The following is a 25,262-nucleotide window of genomic DNA, read 5'->3' on the forward strand; positions in this document are numbered from 1 at the left end:
AATTTCTGACTTTTGTAATTCCTTTTCTTGGTTGTGAAATGTTTGTATGCTTTTGTAAGCGGGGCGCTGTCCTCAGATAATCGCATGGTATGCTTTCACTGTAAAGCCTTTTTGAAATCTGACACAGCGGCTGGATTAACAAGAAGTTCATCTTTAAGCCGATGTATAGCACTTGTATATTTTATGAATGTTTATTATGAGTATTTCTGTATTTTGAATTTGGCGCTCTGCAATTTCACTGGATTTGGCCAGGTGGGACGTTACCGTCCCACCTGCACATAAGAATTAACTGCGTTCTGCAATTACAGCCTTCTCAGCTGTTGGGTCAATCCAGCATGAAAGTGAATAAAAACCCAACTGATGGTTAAATTAACCCACGTTTGAGTAAACCCAACAAGTTGGATTATTCACACAACCCAGCTAGTGTTCTGTCCAATTTTTACCCAGCGCTGTCTTACCAAATAACCCAATTTGAGTTGTTTTTAACCCATAATGTTTTTGAGTGTACTTAGTCTTCTTTCTCTTTTTCTTTCTTTCTTACTGCATACAGTATTCTGTACTCCTGTATTACCATACTTCCCCTTTTCCCATTCTTCCTTACTGTAGCATACACAACTTTACCCCTAAAGTGGGGGAGAAAGACACGCAGAGAGCCATACGGCAGGCCTTTGACGTGTGGCAGACGGTGACCCCACTGACTTTCCAGGAGGTGGCCTACTCCGAGATCAAGAACGAGGGGAAGGAGGCCGACATCATGATCTTTTTCGCCTCTGGTTTCCATGGTGATAGCTCTCCCTTTGACGGGGAGGGGGGGTTCCTGGCCCACGCCTACTTCCCAGGCCCTGGGATCGGAGGGGACACTCACTTTGATTCAGACGAGCCCTGGACACTAGGCAACGCTAATCATGATGGTAAGTAATACTGATTACTTTGGCTTGTTCAGATGTAGTGTTGAACCCTTGTATTTGAATGGATTATTAAATGTAGAATGGGTTTTACAAACTGGTTCATGCCACCGTAACTCTTTTTTCAAAGTGCTCCTGATTCTATATACACTGAACGAAAATATAAATGCAACATGTAAAGTGTTGGTCCCGTGTTTCATGAGCTAAAATAAAAGATGCCAGAAATGTTCCATACGCTCAAAAAGCTTATTTCTCTCAAATGTTAAATCCCTGTTAGTGAGCATTTCTCCTTAGCAAGATTATCCATCCACCTTACAGATGTGGCATATCAAGAAGCTGATTAAACAGCATGATGATTACACAGGTGCACCTTGTGCTGGGGACACTTAAAGTCCACTCTAAAATGTACAGTTTTGTCACACAACACAATGCTATAGATGTCTCATGTTTTGAGAGAGTTTGCAATTGGCATGCTGACTGCAGGAATGTCCACCAGAGCTGTTGCCAGAGAATTTAATGTTAATTTCTCTACCATAAGCTGCCTCCATCATCGTTTTAGAGAACTTGGCAGTACGTCCAATGGTGGTCACAACAGATAATGACTGGTTTTCTGATTCACCCCCCTACCTTTTTTTGTAAGGTATCTGTGACCAACAGATGCATATCTGTGTTCCCAGTCATGTGAAATCCATAGATTAGGGTCTACTGCGTTTATTTCAATTGACTGATTTCCATATATGAACTGTAACTCAGTGAAATTGTTGCATGTTGCGTTTATATTTTTGTTCAGGTTGTTGGTTAACAAGTGTTGGCCTACTCAAAAGCTACCAAAGAATAGTGCATACCAGGATGAAGAAACCTCTTTCATTGGCTGATGGTCATTGCTGAATGATTCAGTGATCAATGATCAATAGTTGAATACCAGTGAGCTCTTGATAAGTGTGTGTGTGTGCCATCTGAGTGACATAGCACTGGACAATAATATGAACAAGTAAGGGGGATACTCCAGGCTCATTATTCAAAATAGCAGTGTCCAAAATGTATCAGTGAAACAATGCTGCAAAAATACATAGGAAGTACGAATTGGCCCCCAATGATTGAATGAACAAGTAGGCCTACATAAAGTATTAAGGCATGGGAATGGAAGGATGACACACACTGAGACATAACATTAACAGCAAAAGCAGACACAGCATAGGAATTCCAGGAATTAAGGAATTCCACCAACAGACAGAATCCAGTGCATGAAGATGAAAATGAAAACACATTCAGCAACTCTTGGTAGCCCAATCCACGTTTGCTTGAAAAAGCTGTATTTTATTCTTAAAACCAATGCATCCTTTATTTCAAGCAAATGTCCGTTGTGCAACCAAGAGATGCTGAATAACTTTTCATCTTCATTTTCTCCACTGTTTAAGTGCCTTGGTTTGAAAGGGAGGTAGAGATAGGAGTTTTTTATTTTACTCTGCACTCTACCTGAAGCTCAAAAGATAGCGCGGGTATGAACAGAGGTATTACACTGTCCAGAACTTCAATCTCAACAGGACTGCCCAATGAAATAAAGGACAATTATGTCAAATAAACAGGTTCAAATAGTCAAATCAATTATCACGGCGAGGAAAAATATTAATACCAGCTCCCACTCAGAAGTTGAGATATTATTAAGTGTTTTAAATTATCATTCGGATCTATTTACAAGGGGAGATGTCTAACGAACAAATTACCACGGTATTTCTGTGAAGCTGACATTTTCTTACACACTTTTTAGACTCTCACAGATACATTTAAAAAAAAACACATTTAGTCTAATTCATGTGGTAAAACTTTTGCAGCATGGTTTCACTGATTCAGAGGGGTTGGGTTAAATGCGGAAGACACATTTCAGTTGAAGGCATTCAGTTGTACAACTGACTAGGCATCCCCCTTTCCCTTTCCCTTCACTGATACATTTACCACTGTTATTTTGAATGGCGGGCCTACAGTATCCCCCTAACTTGTTCATATGGTCCAATGCAATGTTTTTTCTCCAGGTAATGACCTTTTCTTGGTGGCCGTACATGAGCTTGGGCACGCCTTGGGGCTGGAGCATTCGAATGACCCCAGTGCCATAATGGCTCCCTTCTACCAATACATGGAGACACACAACTTCAAACTGCCCCTTGATGACCTCCAGGGTATCCAGAAAATATACGGTACTTTGTCACTTATATATTTTTTACACTACTTAGCCAAGCTAAGCTGAGCTGTACTGTGCTGGCCTGGTTACTCATCCACGATAGTCGCTGGAACATTGTTGTCGCTGGAAGTAGGGGTGCTGTGGATGCTGCAGCACCCCCTGAAAAATATGAATAAAAAAAATATATACAGTATAGTTGAAGTCGAAAGTTTACATTCACTTTAGCCAAATACATTTAAACTAATTTAAAAGTTTTCACAATTCCTGACATTTAATCAGAGTAACAATTCCCTGTCTTAGGTCAGTTAGAATCACCACTTAATTTTAAGAATGTGAAATGTTAGAATAATAGTAGAGAGAATGATTTATTTCAGCTTTTATTTCTTTCATCACATTCCCAGTGGGTTAGAAGTTTACATGCACTCAATTAGTATTTGGTAGCATTGCCTTTAAATTGTTTAACTTGGGTCAAACGTTTCGGGTCGCCTTCTACAAGCTTCCCACAATAAGTTGGGTGAATTTTGGCCCATTCCTCCTGATAGAGCTGGTGAAACTGAGTCAAGTTTGTAGGCCTCCTTGCTCGCACACGCTTTTTCAGTTCTGCCCCAAATTTTCTATAGGACTGAGGTCAGGGCTTTGTCATGGCCACTCCAATACCTTGGCTTTGTTGTCCTTAAGCCATTTTGCCACAACTTTGGAAGTATGCTTAGGGACATTGTCCATTTGGAAGACCCATTTACGACCAAGCTTTAACTTCCTGACTGTTGTCTTGAGATGTCACTTCAATATATCCACCAAATTTTCCTCCTCATGATGCCATCTATTTTGTGAAGTGCACCAGTCCCTCCTTCAGCAAAGCACCAAAAAGTACGATCTTTGTAGTCTGGCTTTTTTATGGCGGTTTGGGAGCAGTGGCTTCTTCCTTGCTGAGCGGCCTTTCAGGTTATTTCGATATAGGACTCGTTTTACTGTGGATATAGATACTTTTGTACCTGTTTCCTCCAGCAGCTTCACAAGGGCCTTTGCTGTTGTTCTGGGATTGATTTGCACTTTTCGCACCAAAGTACGTTCATTTCTAGGAGACAGAACATGTCTCCTTCCTGAGCGGTATGACGGCTGTGTGGTCCCATGGTGTTTATAATTGCGTACTATTGTTTGGACAGATGAACGTGGTACCTTCAGGCATTTGGAAATTGCTCCCAAGGATGAACCAGACTGGAGGTCTGCAATTATTTTTCTGAGGTCTTGGCTGGTTTCTTTTGATTTTCCCATGATGTCAAGCAAAGAGGCACAGAGTTTGAAGGTAGGCCTTGAAATAAATCCACAGGTACACCTCCAATTGACTCAAATTATGTCAATTCGCCTATCAGAAGCTTCTAAAGCCATGACATCATTTTCTGGAATTTTCCAAGCTGTTTAAAGGCACAGTTAACTTAGTGTATGTAAACCTCTGACCCACTGGAATTGTGATACTGTGAATTATAAGTTAAATAATCTGTCTGAAAAGCAATTGTTGGAAAAATTACTTGTGTCATGCACAAAGTAGATGTCCTAACCGACTTGCCAAAACTATAGTTTGTTAACAACAATTTGTGGAGTGGTTGAAAAACAGAGTTTTAATGACTCCAACCTAAGTGTATGTAAACTTCTGACTTCAACTGTATCTAAAAAGATTGGGGGGGAAGAAATTTTAAAAAAATCACAAAAGTAGTGCACTGGGCCTTTACCAATCCTGTATTAGCGGTTCGATATAGCCATCTGTAGCGTTTCCTTAAAATAAAATCCAGCGCCACGCGGGAATTGGGAATTAGGAGGTGGGGAACCCTTTTTTTTGGTGACCATTCGAAACTTAAAGTGGTTTTATTGCTATTAAAATATAGGTTGTGATAGCTGTAAGGCTAATTGTTATTTTCATTTATTCACCCAGTAGGCTAGTTTAATTTTGGTTTCATATAGACCTATTGGTATGAAAATAGACAACTGAACAACTTGCTATTTAGAGCATTTCCCCAAAATACATGTCTTGTTTTTGTCTTCAAAGACAATAACAATTGTAGGCTATAACAAATGTGCATTGTCATGCAGTGACAGAATGATAATTGAGATAATGCAAATAATTAATGATTACCTAGTTGGGCTAACTTTTTTTAAACTTTTGCTGTAGGCCTACATCATCATCCTCTGCCTGCATCCCTACCTGTAGTATAATGTATTTCCACCTCTCACTCTATCAGTCTTGCTTGTCCATCTTCTTGAATTAAAATGAGATATTCTAACAGATCAATCTAGCTGGCAAAACATCATTAAATATTACTAAGTTGGCCTCAGAGTGGCGCAGCGGTCTAAGGCACTGCATCGCAGTGCTAGAGCCGTCACTACAGACCCGGGTTCGATCCCGGGCTGAATCACAACCGGCCGTGATCGGGAGTCCCATAGGGCGGCGCACAATTTGCCCAGCTTCATCCAGGTTAGGGGGGTGTTTGGCCAGGGAGGCTTTACTTGGCTCATTGCACTCAAGCGACTCCTTGTGGCGGGCCGGGCGTTTGCAGGCTGACTGCGGTCGTCAGTTGAATGATGTTTCCTCCAACGCATTGGTGCGGCTGGCTTTCGGGTTATGAGGGTGGGTGTTAAGAAGCGCGGTTTGGCGGGTCATGTTTTGGAGGACGCATGACTCAACCTTCACCTCCTGAGCCCGTTGGGGAGTTCCAGAGATGAGACAAGATCGAAATTGGGGGTAAAATAATATATATATATATATTGCTATTTAGTTATTTATTTAGCTATAGGGTAGATGTAGGGCTGTTTTTTAAATATATAATGAGCACCCAGATGCTGCGTAGGCAACAGAATAATATCAGACAGAGACAAGCTGGCCCGGTGAAAAATTTGCCAGCGTTGGCTACTAGATTGCAGTATTAAGATGTGACCGACCGGCTCAATTCAGTCTTATGTAGCAAAATTTGAAATTGTGTGTTTTACATTGGATAAAAGTAGCAACTCAGAGCTAGAAAATTGTATATCATACAATACAGCTGAGGAACAATGGGAAAGTAATTCTGCTTTGAAAGTTAAACTTTATGGTAGAAAGTTAAACTTGTAACCCCACTTTTTAGAAAATTACATTTACTTTTACGCCATTTATCAGACGCTCTTATCCAGAGCGACTTACAAATTGGTGGATTCACCTTATGATATCCAGTGGAACAACCACTTTACCATAGTACATCTATATCTTTTTTTTTGGGGGGGGGGGGGGGGTTAGAAGGGGGGGGGTTAGAAGGACTTTATCCTATCCCAGGTATTCCTTAAAGAGGTGGGGTTTCAGGTGTCTACGGAAGGTGGTGATTGACTCTGCTGTCCTGGCGTCGTGAGGGAGCTTGTTCCACCATTGGGGTGCCAGAGCAGCGAACAGTTTTGACTGGGCTGAGCGGGAACTGTGCTTCCGCAGAGGTAGGGGGGCCAGCAGGCCAGAGGTGGATGAACGCAGTGCCCTTGTTTGGGTGTAGGGCCTGATCAGAGCCTGAAGGTACGGAGGTGCTGTTCCCCTCACAGCTCCGTAGGCAAGCACCATGGTCTTGTAGCAGATGCGAGCTTCAACTGGAAGCCAGTGGAGTGTGCGGAGGAGCGGGGTGACGTGAGAGAACTTGGGAAGGTTGAACACCAGACGGGCTGCGGCGTTCTGGATGAGTTGTAGGGGTTTAATGGCACAGGCAGGGAGCCCCGCCAACAGTGAGTTGCAGTGATCCAGACGGGAGATGACAAGTGCCTGGATTAGGACCTGCGCCGCTTCCTGTGTAAGGCAGGGTCATACTCTGCGAATGTTGTATAGCATGAACCTACAGGATCGGGTCACCGACTTAATGTTAGCGGAGAACGACAGGGTGTTGTCCAGGGTCATGCCGAGGCTCTTAGCACTGGGAGGAGGACACAATGGAGTTGTCCACCGTGATGGCGAGATCATGGAAAGGGCAGTCCTTCCCCGGGAGGAAGAGCAGCTCCGTCTTGCCGAGGTTCAGCTTGAGGTGGTGATCCGTCATCCACAATGATATGTCTGCCAGACATGCAGAGATGCGATTCGCCACCTGGTTATCAGAAGGGGGAACGGAGAAGATTAATTGTGTGTCGTCTGCGTAGCAATGATAGGAGAGACCATGAGAGGATATGACAGAGCCAAGTGACTTGGTGTATAGCGAGAATAGGAGAGGGCCTAGAACTGAGCCCTGGGGGACACCAGTGGTGAGAGCACGTCTTGCGGAGACGGATTCTCGCCACGCCACCTGGTAGGAGCGACCTGTCAGGTAGGACGCAATCCAAGAGTGAGCCACGCCGGAGATACCCAACTCGGAGAGGGTGGAGAGGAGGATCTGATGGTTCACAGTATCAAAGGCAGCAGATAGGTCTAGAAGGATGAGAGCAGAGGAGAGAGAGTTAGCTTTAGCAGTGCGGAGAGCCTCCGTGACACAGAGAAGAGCAGTCTCAGTTGAATGACCAGCCTTGAAACCTGACTGATTTGGATCAAGAAGGTCATTCTGAGAGAGATAGCAGGAGAGCTGGCCAAGGACGGCACGTTCAAGAGTTTTGGAGAGAAAAGAAAGAAGGGATACTGGTCTGTAGTTGTTGACATCGGAGGGATCGAGTGTAGGTTTTTTGAGAAGGGGTGCAACTCTCGCTCTCTTGAAGACGGAAGGGACGTAGCCAGCGGTCAAGGATGAGTTGATGAGCGAGGTGAGGTAAGGGAGAAGGTATCCGGAAATGGTCTGGAGAAGAGAGGAGGGGATAGGGTCAAGCGGGCAGGTTGTTGGGCGGCCGGCCGTCACAAGACGCAAGATTTCATCTGGAGAGAGAGGGGAGAAAGAGGTCAAAGCATAGGGTAGGGCAATGTGAGCAGGACCAGCGGTGTCGTTTGACTTAACAAACGAGGATCGGATGTCGTCGACCTTCTTTTCAAAATGGTTGACGAAGTCATCTGCAGAGAGGGAGGAGGGGGGAGGGGGAGGGAGGAGGATTCAGGAGGGAGGAGAAGGTGGCAAAGAGCTTCCTAGGGTTAGAGGCAGATGCTTGGAAATTAGAGTGGTAGAAAGTGGCTTTAGCAGCAGAAACAGAGGAGGAAAATGTCGAGAGGAGGGAGTGAAAAGATGCCAGGTCCGCAGGGAGGCTAGTTTTCCTCTATTTCCGCTCGGCTGCCCGGAGACCTGTTCTGTGAGTTCGCAATGAGTCGTCAAGCCACGGAGCAGGAGGGGAGGACCGAGCCGGTCGGGAGGATAGGGGACATAGAGAGTCAAAGGATGCAGAAAGGGAGGAGAGGAGGGTTGAGGAGAATCAGGAGATTGGTTGGAGAAGGATTGAGCAGAGGGAAGAGATGATAGGATGGAAGAGGAGAGAGTAGCAGGAGAGAGAGAGCGAAGTTTGCGACGGCGCAATACCATCTGAGTATGGGCAGAGTGAGTAGTGTTGGAGGAGAGCGAGAGGGAAAAGGATACAAGGTAGTGATCGGAGACTTGGAGGGGAGTTGCAGTGAGATTAGTAGAAGAACAGCATCTAGTGAAGATGAGGTCAAGCGTATTGCCTGCCTTGTGAGTAGGGGGGACGGTGAGATGGTGAGGTCAAAAGAGGAGAGGAGTGGAAAGGAGGAGGCAGAGAGAAATGAGTCAAAGTTAGACGTAGGGAGGTTAAAGTCACCCGGAACTGTGAGGGGTGAGCCATCCTCAGGAAAGGAACTTATCAAGGCGTCAAGCTCATTGATGAACTCTCCAAGGGAACCTGGAGGGCGATAAATGGTAAGGATGTTAAGCTTGAATGGGCTAGTGATTGTGATAGCATGGAATTCAAAGGAGGAGATAGACAGATGGGTCAGGGGAGAAAGAGAGAATGTCCACTTGGGAGAGATGAGGATTCCAGTGCCACCACCCCACTGACCAGATGCTCTCGGGGTGTGCGAGAACACGTGGTCAGACGAGGAGGGAGCAGTAGGAGTAGCAGTGTTTTCTGTGGTAATTCATGTTTCCGTCAGCGCCAAGAAGTCGAGGGACTGGAGGGTAGCATAGGCTGAGATGAACTCGACCCTCTTGCCTTGTTGGCCGCAGACCGGCAGTTCCAGAGGCTGCCGGAGACCTGGAACTCCACGTGGGTCGTGCGCGCTGGGACCACCAGGTTAGAGTGGCAGCAGCCACGCGATGTGAAGCGTTTGTATGGCCTGTGCAGAGAGGAGAGAACAGGGATAGACCGACACATAGTTGATAGGCTACAGGAGAGGCTACGCTAATGCAAAGGAGATTGGCATGAAAATTAACTAAACAACTGGGGATGCGCGAGAGCAGGGCCTCCCTCACTAACAATTCACTGAAACACTGAAACGCTAAGATATAACTTTTCTAGCTACCACTAGAAATTAAAATTGATGTAAACTACAGTGGTTCAATGTTTCCAGGAATAGGCTCAAACTTAGTTTATTCCGCTAGATAACTTGGTACAGTATTCTTCCGTGAAAACCCACCTAGTGCACCGTGTCCTATGATGCCGTAGCTAACTAGCTAACTAGCATGCTAGCATCCTATAACACACGGTTAGCACCAATACTTGGTAACAACAAGCTACCAATGGATCATTCGTGTCCGTGTCTAGTTCATAACGCAGAAGTAATTAAACGTTGGCTAGCTAAAACAAAGTCAGCCCTGCTAGCTACACAAGTGGACTACACATCTCGAATGTTCAGAAAGTTAAGCTAACGTTGCAAAAATCTTATTGACTAAAAATGATACAGCTAGCTGGTAGGGTTAGCTAGCTAGCAGTGGGCGCGTTGTTGACTATGTTAGAGAATGTAGCTGGCTATGGTTTGGCACAACTACTGGAGAGCTCTTCTTCGTCCACACCCTCTTAAGCTTTAGCCCCACCCATCTCTTTAAGGATTCACGTGAGGCCATGTGCTATACAGAGTGAATACGGTAGTGTAGTAAAAACAACCAAAGATTTCAAAGGCTGGTTTATACTACCTCTATCGTCATGTCTGTGCCTCCCTTGGGCCAATTATTGACAAAAATTCTAGCTGAAACGGGACAGGAGATATGCTTTTTCAAAGTCTGGATTTTCAGTTGATTACTATAGCGACCCCCCTTGGGTCAATCAGTGTAATTTTGTACATGCCGGCTTTCTATGGCAAGAGAGCCGGCATGAAATATCGTGTGTGACTAACGTACGTACAAACAGACTGAGACAGATCCATAGTCCCCCCTCTGATTTCATTGTGGAGGATACAAATTGGTGTTAATATATTGTTATTACAGCAGGAACTAGACTAAATTAGAGGATAGAGAGATCTAGGAATGACGAGAGCTTTTTGAAAGCCTGTTCTTATGAGTGTGCCTCTGTGTGCAGGTGTCCCTACAGCCATGCTGGAGCCTACACGGCCACTGCCCACCTTGCCCGCTCGCCGAACCCACCCCACCTCAGAGAGGAAACACGACCGTCAGTCCCGCCCACCACGTCCGCCCTCCGGTGACAGGCCCTATTTCCCCAATGGCAAACCCAACATCTGTGATGGCAACTTCAACACCGTGGCCTTCTTCAGACGCGAGATGTTTGTCTTCAAGGTGAGACCAACGATGTATATAAACCCTGGATTGCTGATGCCATGTATTGGCCAATGAGAGACTTTGAATCCACCGGTCGGCCATATTGGCACTCCTCAGAAAAGCAGTCATCCATAGAAATGAATGGAATTCCACAGTATTTCACTGAAATATTTCAAGGACAAAAATTTGTATACATTTTTTCATTTTTCATTTTGATGTTTAGCTCACATAATATCATTTAAACGTATGCATTACGGTGTCTGTAGTAAAATAAACGTGGCAAAAACAAATGTAGACATTTTTAACTGCATTTCTATAGCTTTCAAAATATTTTTTACACTGCTGGGGGAGTGCTAAGATGGAGGCGCGGTGACTTCAAAACAGCGCCCCCTGTCATGTAGTGTATATATAAATCATTGGGTGAGACTGCTTTTATAAAGCGAACACTTTACAAAGTGTAACATTAAGTCTGTGTTGTGTAGGACAATCCTTTTATAATTTGGGGCAGCAGGTAGCCTAGCAGTTAGAGTGTTGGGATAGTAAGCAAAGGTTGATTGTTTGAGCCGGCAAAGTAGCAATATCAGCCGTTCTTCCCTTGAGCAAGGCAGTTAACCCCAACAACAACTGCTCCCTGGGCACCGATGATGTCGATTAAGGCATCTCTGATTCAGAGCGGTTGGATTAAATGCAGAAGACACATTTAATTTGAATGCATTCCGTTGTGAAACTGACTACGTTTTCCCTTTCCCAAAATAAACACTTTTGGAGCATTGAATTTAACACAATAGGAGTTGCTTTAATTTTGCCTTGTTCCCAACTCAAAAATGTGTCAGTGCCATTTTCCTCCAAGAGTGGTTAAATATCTCCTGCACATTCAATTTGTTCTTCAGTTCACGTGCCTTGGTTGGTAGTGGTAGTATAGTGTTTTCTTTTACCGGACTCACATAAGATGACAACAACACCCTATTGAATCAAAACCATATTGAACCTTTTGTTTGACTTAAGGGTTTCAGCAATGCTGAAGAGCTTCTCACACTGTAGGGAGCTCTTAGATTTTGCAAGGGTACCAACAACGTTCCAAAGTATTGGTTCTCTGGTTATTACATATACAGTAGTATGAGTTTGTATTCTAGTATTTCTCTCATGATCGGATGTAGAACCTCCCTCTTCAGATCACTTTTTACAGTAATAAGCTAATCTGTAGCTGGTGTCGCACTCAATTGGCCTTTTCCCCATCACCAAGTTAGTCACCAGATAATGTGCTTTAATTTAACGAAGGTAAACTTGCATTGGTACTTGTCTTTTTTTATTTCATACTGAGCAGTGCGTAGAGTAGACAAACCCTGTTTGATGTATTTGATCTTTGCCTAAATGTCTTAAAAGGTCACTCCTCCGCTATCTGATGAATGTTAACACACATCAATAAAACCTGGCCTTTATTGATACAAACTGTATATTCCTGTTTAGGAGCTCTTTTTTGGAGGCATGTTTAAGGCGTATGAATGCACACACAGTAAGTTTACTTACTACAGCATAGGTTGTTACATGTTCAGTGTTCATAAACAAATCAATAGGAAATGTACCCATGTACATAAATTGAATACTTATTAGTAACCCCTGCCCCTTGCAATTTGTTCACAATGGAATATTTAGTCACATTTTGATGATAGTTGACTTATACCAGAGTAACCATAATGGTAAAATCCCTTAGTAAGTATAGTACTATGTAGTAATGACATTACTATTGACTAACACAGTTAACACTGATTAAACTATGGGAGTCCTGGACTAAATAGCATGCTCAATAGAGAATCTGTAAGTACTTTGCAGTCTGGGCCTAGGCTTAATCTGTGTCCTGGAAAAAGACCCTTTGAATTTAAAACACATGCCAACTCAATATTGCCTAAATCTGCACTTCTCAATATTGCCTAAACACTCCTTACTTTGAATGTATATCTGTATTCGCAATAACTATTATACAGTGTAATATGTTTCTGTAATTTCAACAGTAAAACACTGTAGAATGCACATTAAAATACCGTAAATGTGTTTTATAGCACAGTAAGACTTTTCTGTAACTTCAACAGTAAAACATGGTAGAATGCACAGCAAAATACCTTAAATGTGTTTTAAGGAATTAATGATGGTGCATTGTGGGAAAATGTTGTGGGCGGGGAAGGAGTCTCTGGCTCATTAACATATTTTAAGGCGTGCCTTGTAAGATGCTATATTTGTTGCACCTGTGAGTGAGAATGCTGTACCCTCACAGAATACAGTAATATACTGTATTTTAGGAATTCTATAAACCTTGTCGTAAAAATGTACAACAACTTACTGGCCGATTGCTGCCAGTAATGTACTGTAATTCAAAATACAAATGACACCACCATTTTTGGAGCACTAAAAACTTTTTGAACACTAGTGGGTGCATGACATTGTTGTTTCTGATTAACGTACACCACATAGCCAAAAGGATGTTGACACCCCTTCATATTAGTGGATTCGGCTATTTCACCCACACCCATTGCAGAAAGGTGTATAAAATCCAGCACACGGCCATGCAATTTCCATAGACATACATTGGCTGTAGAATGGCACGTATTAAAGAGCTCAGTGACCTTCAACGTGGCACCGCCATAGTGGCACCGTCAATACCACCTTCCCAACAGCTACAACGGCTCAGCCACGAAGTGGTAGGCTACACAAGCTCACAGAACGGGACTGCCGAGTGCTGAAGCACGTAAAAATCATCTGTCCGTGGCTGCAACACTCACTACCAAGTTCCAAAGTTCTTCTGGAAGCAACGTCAGCACAAGAACTGTTCGCCGGGACCTTCATGAAATGGGTTTCCATGGCCGAGCAGCCGCACACAAGCCTAAGATCACCATGCGCAATGCCAAGTGGCGGCTGGAGTGGTGTAAAGCTCACCACCACAGGACTCTGGAGCAGTGGATACGTGTTCTCTGGAGTGATGAATCACACTTCAGCATCTGGCAGTCCGAAGAACTAATTTGAGTTTGGCAGATGCTAGGAAAACACTACCTGCCCGAATGCATAGTGCCAACTGTAAAGTTTGGTGGATGAGAAATAATGATTTGGGGCTGTTTTTCATGGTTCAGGCTAGGCCCCTTAGTTCCAGTGAAGGGAAATGTTAATGCTACAGTATACAGTGACATTTAGACGATTCTGTGCTTTTCAAATAAAATTTATTTATAAAGCCCTTCTTACATTAGCTGATATATCAAAGTGCTGTACAGAAACCCAGCCTAAAACCCAAACAGCAAGCAATGCAGGTGAAGCACGGTGACTAGGAAAAACTGCCTAGAAAGGCCAGAACCTAGGAAGAAACCTAGAGAGGAACCAGGCTATGAGGGGTGGCCAGTCCTCTTCTGGCTGTGCCGGGTGGAGATTATAACAGAACATGGCCAAGATGTTCAAATGTTCATAAATGACCAGCATGGTTAAATAATAGTAATCACAGTGAACAGGTCAGGGTTCCATAGCCGCAGGAAAACAGTTGAAACTGGAGCTGCAACACGGCCAGGTGGACTGGGGACAGCAAGGAGTCATCATGCCAGGTAGTCCTGAGGCATGGTCCTAGGGCTCAGGTCCTCAGAGAGAACAAGAAAGAAAGAGAGAATTAGAGAGAGCATACTTAAATTCACACGACACCAGATAAGGCAGGAGAAATACTCCAGATATAACAGACTGACCCTAGCCCCCAGCATAAATACTGGAGGCTGAGACAGGAGGGGTCAGGAGACACTGTGGCTCCATCCGATGACACCCCCGGACAGGGCTAAACAGGCCCTGTTGTGGCAACAGTTTGGGGAAGGACCTTTCCTGTTACAGCATGACAATGCCCCTGTGCACAAAGCGAGGTCCATACAACCCGGAAGCCAGCCGCACCAATGTGTCGGAGGAAACACCATACACCTGGCAACCGTGTCAGCGTGCACTGCACCAGTCCCACCACAGGAGTCGCTAGTGAGCCATGGGACAAGGACATCCCTGCCGGCCAAACCCTCCAGTAACCCAGACGACGCTGGGCCAATTGTGCGCCGCCCCATGGGTCTCCCGGTCGCAGCTAGCTGTGACAGAGCCTGGACTCACACCCAGAATCTCTAGTGGCACAGCTAGCACTGCGATGCAGTGTTTTAGATAACTGTGCCCCTCGGGAGGCATCTAGAAGGCCAGCCTCCCGGAGTCACCTCTTCACTGTTGACATTGAGACTGGTGTTTTGCGGGTACTATTTAATGAAGCTGCCAGTTGAGGACTTGTGAGGCATCTGTTTCTCAAACTAGACACTTATGTACTTGTCCTCTTGGTCAGTTGTGCACCAGGGCCTCCCACTCCTCTTTCTATTCTGGTTAGAGCCAGTTTGCGCTGTTCTGTGAAGGGAGTAGTACACAGCGTTGTATGAGATCTTCAGTTTCTTGGCAATTTCTCGCATGGAATAGCATTCATTTCTCAGAACAAGAATAGACTGACAAGTTTCAGAAGTAAGGTCTTTGTTTCTGGCCATTTTGAGCCTGTAATCGAACCCACAAATGCTGATGCTCCAGATACTCAACTAGTCTAAAGAAGGCCAGTTTTATTGCTTCTTTAAATCAGAACAACAGTTTTCAGCTGTGTTAACATAATTGCAAAAGGGTTTTCTATTGATCAATTAGCCTTTTAAAATGATAAACTTGGATTAGCTAACACAACGTGCCATTGGAACACAGAAGTGATGGTTGCTGATAATGGGCCTCTGTACGCCTATGTAGATATTCCAGCTACAATAGTCATTTACAAGATTAACAATGTCTACACTTTAGTTCAGATCAATTTGATGTTATTTTAATGGACAAAAAAATTGCTTTTCTTTCAAAAACAAGGACATTTCTAAGTGACCCCAAACATTTGAATGGTAGTGTACCTATTCAAAAACTATATACAGTGGGGAGAACAAGTATTTGATACACGGCCGATTTTACAGGTTTTCCTACTTACAAAGCATGTAGAGGTCTGTAATTGTTATCATAGTTCCACTTCAATTGTGAGAGACGGAATCTAAAACAAAAATCCAGAAAATCACATTGTATGATTTTTAAGTAATTCATTTGCATTTTATTGCATGACATAAGTATTTGATCACCTACCAACCAGTAAGAATTCCGGCTCTCACAGACCTGTTAGTTTTTCTTTAAGAAGCCCTCCTGTTCTCCACTCATTACCTGTATTAACTGCACCTGTTTGAACTCGTTACCTGTATAAAAGACACCTGTCCACACACACAATCAAACAGACTCCAACCTCTCCACAATGGCCAAGACCAGAGAGCTGTGTAAGGACATCAGGGATAAAATTGTAGACCTGCACAAGGCTGGGATGGGCTACAGGACAATAGGCAAGCAGCTTGGTGAGAAGGCAACAACTGTTGGTGCAATTATTAGAAAATGGAATAAGTTCAAGATGATGGTCAATCACCCTCAGTCTGGGGCTCCATGCAAGATCTCACCTCGTGGGGCATCAATGATCATGAGGAAGGTGAGGGATCAGCCCAGAACTACACGGCAGGACCTGGTCAATGACCTGAAGAGAGCTGGGACCACAGTCTCAAAGAAAACCATTAGTAACACACTACGCTGTCATGGATTAAAATCCTGCAGCGCACGCAAGTTCCCCCTGCTCAAGTCTGCGCATGTCCAGGCCCGTCTGAAGTTTGCCAATGACCATCTGGATGATCCAGAGGAGGAATGGGAGAAGGTCATGTGGACTGATGAGACAAAAATAGAGCTTTTTGGTCTAAACTCCACTCGCCGTGTTTGGAGGAAGAAGGATGAGTACAACCCCAACAACACCATCCCAACCGTGAAGCATGGAGGTGGAAACATCATTCTTTGGGGATGCTTTTCTGCAAAGGGGACAGGACGACTATACCGTATTGAGGGGAGGATGGATGGGCCATGTATCGCAAGATCTTGGCCAACAACCTCCTTCCCTCAGTAAGAGCATTGAAGATGGGTCGTGGCTGGGTCTTCCAGCATGACAACGACCCGAAACACACAGCCAGGGCAACTAAGGAGTGGCTCCGTAAGAAGCATCTCAAGGTCCTGGAGTGGCCTAGCCAGTCTCCAGACCTGAATCCAATAGAAAATCTTTGGAGGGAGCTGAAAGTCCGTATTGCCCAGCGACAGCCCCGAAACCTGAAGGATCTGGAGAAGGTCTGTATGGAGGAGTGGGCCAAAATCCCTGCTGCAGTGTATGCAAACCTGGTCAAGAACTACAGGAAACGTTTGATCTCTGTAATTGTAAACAAAGGTTTCTGTACCAAATATTAAGTTCTGCTTTTCTGATGTATCAAATACTTATGTCATGCAATAAAATGCATATTAATTACTTAAAAATCATACAATGTGATTTTCTGGATTTTTGTTTTAGATTCCGTCTCTCACAGTGTACCTGTGATAAAAATTACAGACCTCTACATGCTTTGTAAGTAGGAAAACCTGCAAAATCGGTAGTGTATCAAATACTTGTTCTCCCCACTGTATGTATGTATGTATGTATGTATGTATGTATACACACACACATATACTATATATACACACACTGCTCAAAAAAATAAAGGGAACACTTAAACAACACATCCGAGATCTGAATGAAAGAAATAATCTTATTAAATACTTTTTTCTTTACATAGTTGAATGTGCTGACAACAAAATCACACAAAAATAATCAATGGAAATCCAATTTATCAACCCATGGAGGTCTGGATTTGGAGTCACACTCAAAATTAAAGTGGAAAACCACACTACAGGCTGATCAAACTTTGATGTAATGTCCTTAAAACAAGTCAAAATGAGGCTCAGTAGTGTGTGTGGCCTCCACATGCCTGTATGACCTCCCTACAACGCCTGGGCATGCTCCTGATGAGGTGGCGGATGGTCTCCTGAGGGATCTCCTCCCAGACCTGGACTAAAGCATCCGCCAACTCCTGGACAGTCTGTGGTGCAACGTGGCGTTGGTGGATGGAGCGAGACATGATGTCCCAGATGTGCTCAATTGGATTCAGGTCTGGGGAACGGGCGGGCCAGTCCATAGCATCAATGCCTTCCTCTTGCAGGAACTGCTGACACACTCCAGCCACATGAGGTCTAGCATTGTCTTGCATTAGGAGGAAGCCAGGGCCAACCGCACCAGCATATGGTCTCACAAGGGGTCTGGGGATCTCATCTCGGTACCTAATGGCAGTCAGACTACCTCTGGCGAGCACATGGAGGGCTGTGCAGCCCCCCAAATAAATGCCACCCCACACCATGACTGACCCACCGCCAAACCGGTCATGCTGGAGGATGTTGCAGGCAGCAGAACGTTCTCCACGGCGTCTCCAGACTCTGTCACGTCTGTCACGTGCTCAGTGTGAACCTGCTTTCATCTGTGAAGAGCACAGGGCGCCAGTGGCGAATTTGCCAATCTTGGTGTTCTCTGGCAAATGCCAAACGTCCTGCACGGTGTTGGGCTGTAAGCACAACCCCCACCTGTGGACGTCAGGCCCTCATACCACCCTCATGGAGTCTGTTTCTGACCGTTTGAGCAGACACATGCACATTTGTGGCCTGCTGGAGGTCATTTTGCAGGGCTCTGGCAGTGCTCCTCCTGCTCCTCCTTGCACAAAGGCGGAGGTAGCGGTCCTGCTGCTGGGTTGTTGCCCTCCTACGGCCTCCTCCACGTATCCTGATGTACTGGCCTGTCTCCTGGTAGCACCTCCATGCTCTGGACACTACGCTGACAGACACAGCAAACCTTCTTGCCACAGCTCGCATTGATGTGCCATCCTGGATGAGCTGCACTACCTGAGCCACTTGTGTGGGTTGTAGACTCCGTCTCATGCTACCACTAGAGTGAAAGCACCGCCAGCATTCAAAAGTGACCAAAACATCAGCCAGGAAGCATAGGAACTGAGAAGTGGTCTGTGATCACCACCTGCTGAACCACTCCTTTATTGGGGGTGTCTTGCTTATTGCCTATAATTTTCACCTGTTGTCTATTCCATTTGCACAACAGCATGTGAAATGTATTGTCAATCAGTGTTGCTTCCTAAGTGGACAGTTTGATTTCACACAAGTGTGATTGACTTGGAGTTACATTGTGTTGTTTAAGTGTTCCCTTTATTTTTTTTTAGCAGTATATATACATATATATATATATATATATATATATATATATATACACACAGTGAGGGAAAAAAGTATTTGATCCCCTGCCGATTTTGTACGTTTGCCCACTGACAAAGAAATGATCAGTCTATAATTTTAATGGTAGGTTTGTTTGAACAGTGAGAGACAGAATAACAAAAGAAATCTAGAAAAACGCATGTCAAAAATGTTATAAATTGAATTGCATTTTAATGAGGGAAATAAGTATTTGACCCCCTCTCAATCAGAAAGGTTTCTGGCTCCCAGGTGTCTTTTATACAGGTAACGAGCTGAGATTAGGAGCACACTCTTAAAGGGAGTGCTCCTAATCTCACCTTGTTACCTGTATAAAAGACACTTGTCCACAGAAGCAATCAATCAATCAGATTCCAAACTCTCCACCATGGCCAAGACCAAAGAGCTCTCCAAGGATGTCAGGGACAAGATTGTAGACCTACACAAGGCTGGAATGGGCTACAAGACCATCGCCAGGCAACTTGGTGAGAAGGTGACAACAGTTGGTGCGATTATTTGCAAATGGAAGAAACACAAAAGAACTGTAAATCTCCCTCGGACTGGGGCTCCATGCAAGATCTCACCTCGTGGAGTTGCAATGATCATGAGAACGGGGAGGAATCAGCCCAGAACTACACGGGAGGATCTTGTCAATGATTTCAAGGCAGCTGGGACCATAGTCACCAAGAAAACAATTGGTAACACACTACGCCATGAAGGACTGAAATCCTGCAGCGCCCGCAAGGTCCCCCTGCTCAAGAAAGCACATATACATGCCCGTCTGAAGTTTGCCATTGAACATCTGAATGACTCAGAGGACAACTGGGTGAAGGTGTTGTGGTCAGATGAGATCAAAATGGAGCTCTTTGGCATCAACTCAACTCGCTGTGTTTGGAGGAGGAAGAATGCTGCCTATGACCCCAAGAACATCATCCCCACCGTCAAACATGGAGGTGGAAACATTATGCTTTGGGGGTGTTTTTCTGCTAAGGGGACAGGACAACTTCACCACATCAAAGGGACAATGGACGGGGCCATGTACCGTCAAATCTTGGGTGAGAACTTCCTTCCCTCAGCCAGGGCATTGAAAATGGGTCGTGGATGGGTATTCCAGCATGACAATGACCCAAAACACACGGCCAAGGCAACAAAGGAGTGGCTCAAGAAGAAGCACATTAAGGTCCTAGAGTAGCCTAGCCAGTCGCCAGACCTTAATCCCATAGAAAATCTGTGGAGGGAGCTGAAGGTTCGAGTTGCCAAATGTCAGCCTCGAAACCTTAATGACTTGGAGAAGATCTGCAAAGAGGAGTGGGACAAAATCCCTCCTGAGATGTGTGCAAACCTGGTGACCAACTACAAGAAACGTCTGACCTCTGTGATTACCAACAAGGGTTTTGCCACCAAGTACTAAGTCATGTTTTGCAGAGGGGTCAAATACTTATTTCCCTCATTAAAATACACAAGATTTTATGAAATGATTTGCATCTTAAATTTCCATCATTAATAATAATGTTGACAGTTCATGCAAAGGATTGTGACCTATAACCAGGATTGCCATTGCATTACATTTTTGTTAAGTAATTATTATTTTTGCAAACAATTGTGATTCATTCTATATTGTCCCTAACATCCTTACCCCCTAGCAACAGATGTGGGACACACACACACACACACTCAACAGTTGTTACATCCGAGAGCCAACTCAAGAAAGGACTTGATTTACGAATGCATATAAAGTTACAGCCGTTTGAGAAAGCATGCAAAATTGGCAAAAAGGAGGAGATTTGATTAACCAATGTCAAGTCATAGGTGATGGAGATCAGATACGCCTCCTTCCCCTGAAACACACACATCGAATCCAGGCTGCATCACATCTGGCCGTGATTGGGAGTCCCATAGGGTGGCACACAATTCGCCCAGCATCGTCCGGGTTTGGCCGTCATTGTAAGTAAGAATTTGTCCTTAACTGACTTGCCTAGTTAAATAAAGGTTAAATACATTTTTTTAAAACACTGGTCCCCCGTTGTGACCATTACCCAAGCATCTCTGTGCAGTCAGACCTTAGATTATTTTGTTCCACCAGGGTCACAATAATATATCCCTCTGATTGTCCGAGTGTGACCCCCTCCCTATGGGTTACTGCAGCTAGTGTTGCCAGCACTGCCACTACCTGGTTGTGGGTACCCCACCGGAATCCCCACCGGCTAGGTACGAGGTCATCAAGGTTGTCATTAGCAGCTTTGAGAATTTCCCTTTTGGGGGGGGCTTTGTAGTACCAACCCTGCCAGGCAGGCTCAGAATCTTGAGGGGCTGTGCTGCTCTAGAAGGTCTCTGTCCACATTCCTCTTTCTGTTTTGGCTGCATATAGACAATTTACAGTAAGCCCATAAAACAGATAAGGACTCTAGTGTATTAGTCGCTCAGGTGGGTGTCTAGGGTTTAAGGTTGGGGGACCGTTCCATCGTGATAGGACAATACATAAATATATGAGATGTATAATTTATTTTAAAATGTATATCCCTCATCTGCACAAAATTGAAAGCGCTCTCTCGCAACCCCTGCTCACAAACACACATTGGTTCTGGGATATGCAACAGTTTCCTTTCTCACTCACTTAATGCCAGACAAAAATGCACATCACACCTTCCATTACAATACATCCACACATACTGTGCCTTCTATGTCTTCTGTTTACTATATTTCTATCTCCACCATGTTGATTGAGCACTTTTGTGTTCCAATTCGTTATATTTGAAGATGTATTATTTTGCTAGTTATCCTTTTTTCGAATGCCGTCTTATCCATTTATAAAATATGATAAATAGAAAAGTAAATAATTATTTTACAACAGTCCCTATCTTGAATGGTATAGTGTAGTTGTATTTTATTTAAAAATTGTTTAATTGTATTGCTTTTCTATCTATTTTTTTTAATTATTATTACAATCCCTAACATGGCTAGTATTGGGTGTTCCGTTATTTGACCCCTCTATGAGAACTTTGTAATTTTTAGAGTAGCCATGGAGTAGTCTTCAGGGCACACACTTAATATGTTGTGAAATCTGATATGAATGTCTTGTAATGCTTTAAAATCTATAACTGCCTTAATTTTGCTGGACCTCAGGAAGAGTAGTGGGGATCCATAATAAATATAAATAAAAATACAGTAAGGTGAGTTTTAAAAGCATGATACTGTTTTGACGATAAATGTTTGATGTGATTGCATTTGCATTGACATCAAAGTGGTTAGAGGGACAATAAAGCCCTGAGTACCAGGCCATTAGCAACCTGATGGAGGGACAATAGATACCTTGAATACCAGGCCATTGGGACCTGATGGAGGGACAATAGAGTTCTTGAATACCAGACCATTAGGACCTGATGGAGGGACAATAGAGCCCTGAGTACCAGGCCATTAGGACCTGCTGTTTGTTAGCAAGTTGGGTACTACCAACACAAGTCCAGAGTGCATAAAAGGAGATTACTGTGACTCAACGGTCATGTAGAATTTTACTGCAGTCATGACTTATGACGGCCAGGGTGGAGGTAATACGGTCACCGCAGTAGCCCTACGCCTGGCACCTACTACCATACCCCATTCAAAGCCACTTCAATCTTTTGTCTTGCCCACTCACCCTCTGAATAGCACACACGCAATCCATGTCTCAATTGTCTCAAGGCTTAAAAATGCTTCTTTAACCTGTCTCCTCCCATTCATCTACACTGATTGATGTGGATTTAACATGTGACATCAATAAGGGATTATAGCTTTCACCTGGATTCACCTGGTCAGTCTATGTCATGGAAAGAGCAGGTGTCCTTCATGTTTTGTATACTCAGTGTATATTGACAAAATAAACATGTACAAATATAAAGGATTATATTCTATGCTGAAACCCTTATGTTAAATAGCAACTATATTCACTAAATTGATACAGTGCCTTCAGAAAGTATTCACGGCCCTTGATTTTGTTGTGTTACAAAGTGGGATTAAACATCCCCCCCCCCCAAAAAAATGAAAGAATATATATATATATATATATATATATATATATATATATATATATATATATTAGTATTCAACCCCCTGAGTCAATACATGTCAGAATCACCTTTGGCAGCGATTACAGCTGAGTCGGTCTTAGTAAGTCACTAAGACTCTGGATTGTGCAACATTTAATTTGCCCATTTTTATTTCCAACTCTGTCAAATTGGTTGTTGATCTTTGCTAGAGAACCATTTTCATGTCTTGCCATAGGAAAAGTCTTGCTGGTTCCAAACTTCTTCCATTTAAGAATGATGGAGGCCGCTATGTTCTTGGGGATCTTCAATGGTGCAGAAATGTTTTGGTACCCTTCCCCAGATCTGTGCCTCGACACAATCATGTCTCTGAGCTCTATGGACAATTCCTTCAACCTCATGGCTTGGTTTTTGCTCTGACATGCACTGTCAACTGTGGGACCTTATATAGACAGGTGAATGCCTTTCCAAATCATGTCCAATCAATTTAATTTACCACAGGTAAACTCCAATCAAGTTGTAGAAACATCTCAAGGATGATCAATGGAAACAGGATGCACCTGACCTCAGCTTCGAGTCTCATAGCAAAAAGGTCTAAATACTTATGCAAATAAGGCATTTCTGTAAATAAATTTGCCAAAATGTAAAAAAATAAATAAATACGTTTTTTCCACTTTGTCATTATGGGGTATTGTGTGTAGATTGCTGAGGATTTTTTTTTTTTTTTAATCCATTTTAGAATAAGGCTGTAACGTAACAAAATGTAGAAAGAGTCAAGGGGTCTGAATACTTTCCGAAAGCACTGTAGTTACCCTGCAATAAGGCCTCTGCTATGCGAATCATTTGTGGCTGTTTGAGGGGTAAGTGTGGGTATTTGCATGTGGGTAGCAGTCAGTGGGGAGTTTGCTCAGCCGTGCCCTAGATTTACTGGAGCCAAATGATAATGAGCTGTGATTGATGTGAGCTCTCTCCTCTCTTTTTTCTTCTCTTTAGGACCGATGGTTCTGGCGACTGCGGAACAACGAGGTGCAGGAGGGCTACCCGATGCAGATTGAGCAGTTCTGGAAAGGTCTACCGCCACGTATCGACGCCGCCTACGAGAGATCGGACGGCAAATTTGTATTCTTTAAGGGTATTTTAACTCCCTTCTCCTTTTCAAATGTGATATAGCCCTTTTTGCACTGCTTAGTGTTATTGTTAGCTAAGTCATGTTCGCTTTAGGTGAATAAACCTGGATTACAGAGACATACAGTACCAACTATAAAACCCCAATCTTTAACACTGTCCTTATTGGTGCGAAAGGGCTTGGTTTGATGAATAAACAAGTTGTGGGTGTGTCTAGGTTTAGCCCCCGACTGGCCAATCAGAACGTGCTCCATGGCTAAATATGTGGTTGCTTCAAGTTCTGTATTTACAGTGTTTTATGTATTGCCTTGGAATCAACTCCAATACCAATGATAGTTTGTTTAACTTCTCTAGGCTCGGCGGGACGAAATCGTCCCACCTACTCAACAGCCAGTTGAATCCCGTGGCGCTTTATTCAAATACCTTAGAAATGCTATTACTTCAATTTCTCAAACATATGACTATTTTACAGCATTTTAAAGACAAGACTCTCGTTAATCTAACCACACTGTCCGATTTCAAAAAGGCTTTACAACGAAAGCAAAACATTAGATTATGTCAGCAGAGTACCCAGCCAGAAATAATCAGACACCCATTTTTCAAGCTAGCATATAATGTCACATAAACCCAAACCACAGCTAAATGCAGCACTAACCTTTGATGATCTTCATCAGATGACAACCCTAGGACATTATGTTATACAATACATGCATGTTTTGTTCAATCAAGTTCATATTTATATAAAAACCAGCTTTTTACATTAGCATGTGACGTTCAGAACTAGCATACTTCCAGTGAATTTACTAAATTACTCACGATAAACGTTCACAAAAAAACATAACAATTATTTTAAGAATTATAGATACAGAACTCCTCTATGCACTCGCTATGTCCGATTTTAAAATAGCTTTTCGGTGAAAGCACATTTTGCAATATTCTGAGTAGATAGCCCGGCATCACAGGGCTAGCTATTTAGACACCCACCAAGTTTAGCCCTGACCAAAGTCAGATTTACTATAAGAAAAATGTTATTACCTTTGCTGTTCTTCGTCAGAATGCACTCCCAGGACTTCTACTTCAATAACAAATGTTGGTTTGGTTCAAAATAATCCATAGTTATGTTCAAATATCCTCTGTTTTGTTCATGCATTCAAGACACTATCCAAATGGTAAAGAAGGGTGACGCGCACGACGCATTTCGTGACAAAAAAATTCTAAATATTCCATTACCGTACTTCGAAGCATGTCAACCGCTGTTTAAAATCAATTT

At 43.5% G+C, this 25,262-nt stretch overlaps 1 protein-coding gene across 2 annotated transcripts in view; it reads left to right on the forward strand.

Moving 5' to 3' along the window:
• The window catches only part of mmp24 (matrix metallopeptidase 24), a 105,925-nt gene that overhangs the window by 69,089 nt on the left and 11,574 nt on the right, over positions 1-25,262 (forward strand). Inside the window, exons 4-7 of one of the 2 annotated variants that reach the window (XM_014131593.2) lie at positions 607-911; positions 2,936-3,097; positions 10,465-10,667; positions 23,861-23,999. In XM_014131593.2, coding sequence (XP_013987068.1) covers positions 607-911; positions 2,936-3,097; positions 10,465-10,667; positions 23,861-23,999 — 809 coding nt within the window. Of the gene's footprint in view, positions 1-606; positions 912-2,935; positions 3,098-10,452; positions 10,668-23,860; positions 24,000-25,262 lie in introns of both variants that reach the window. The other variant, XM_014131592.2, reaches the window with a different exon arrangement.

Source organism: Salmo salar, chromosome ssa12 (genome assembly GCF_905237065.1).
Source record: "Salmo salar chromosome ssa12, Ssal_v3.1, whole genome shotgun sequence".
NCBI lineage: Eukaryota > Metazoa > Chordata > Actinopteri > Salmoniformes > Salmonidae > Salmo > Salmo salar.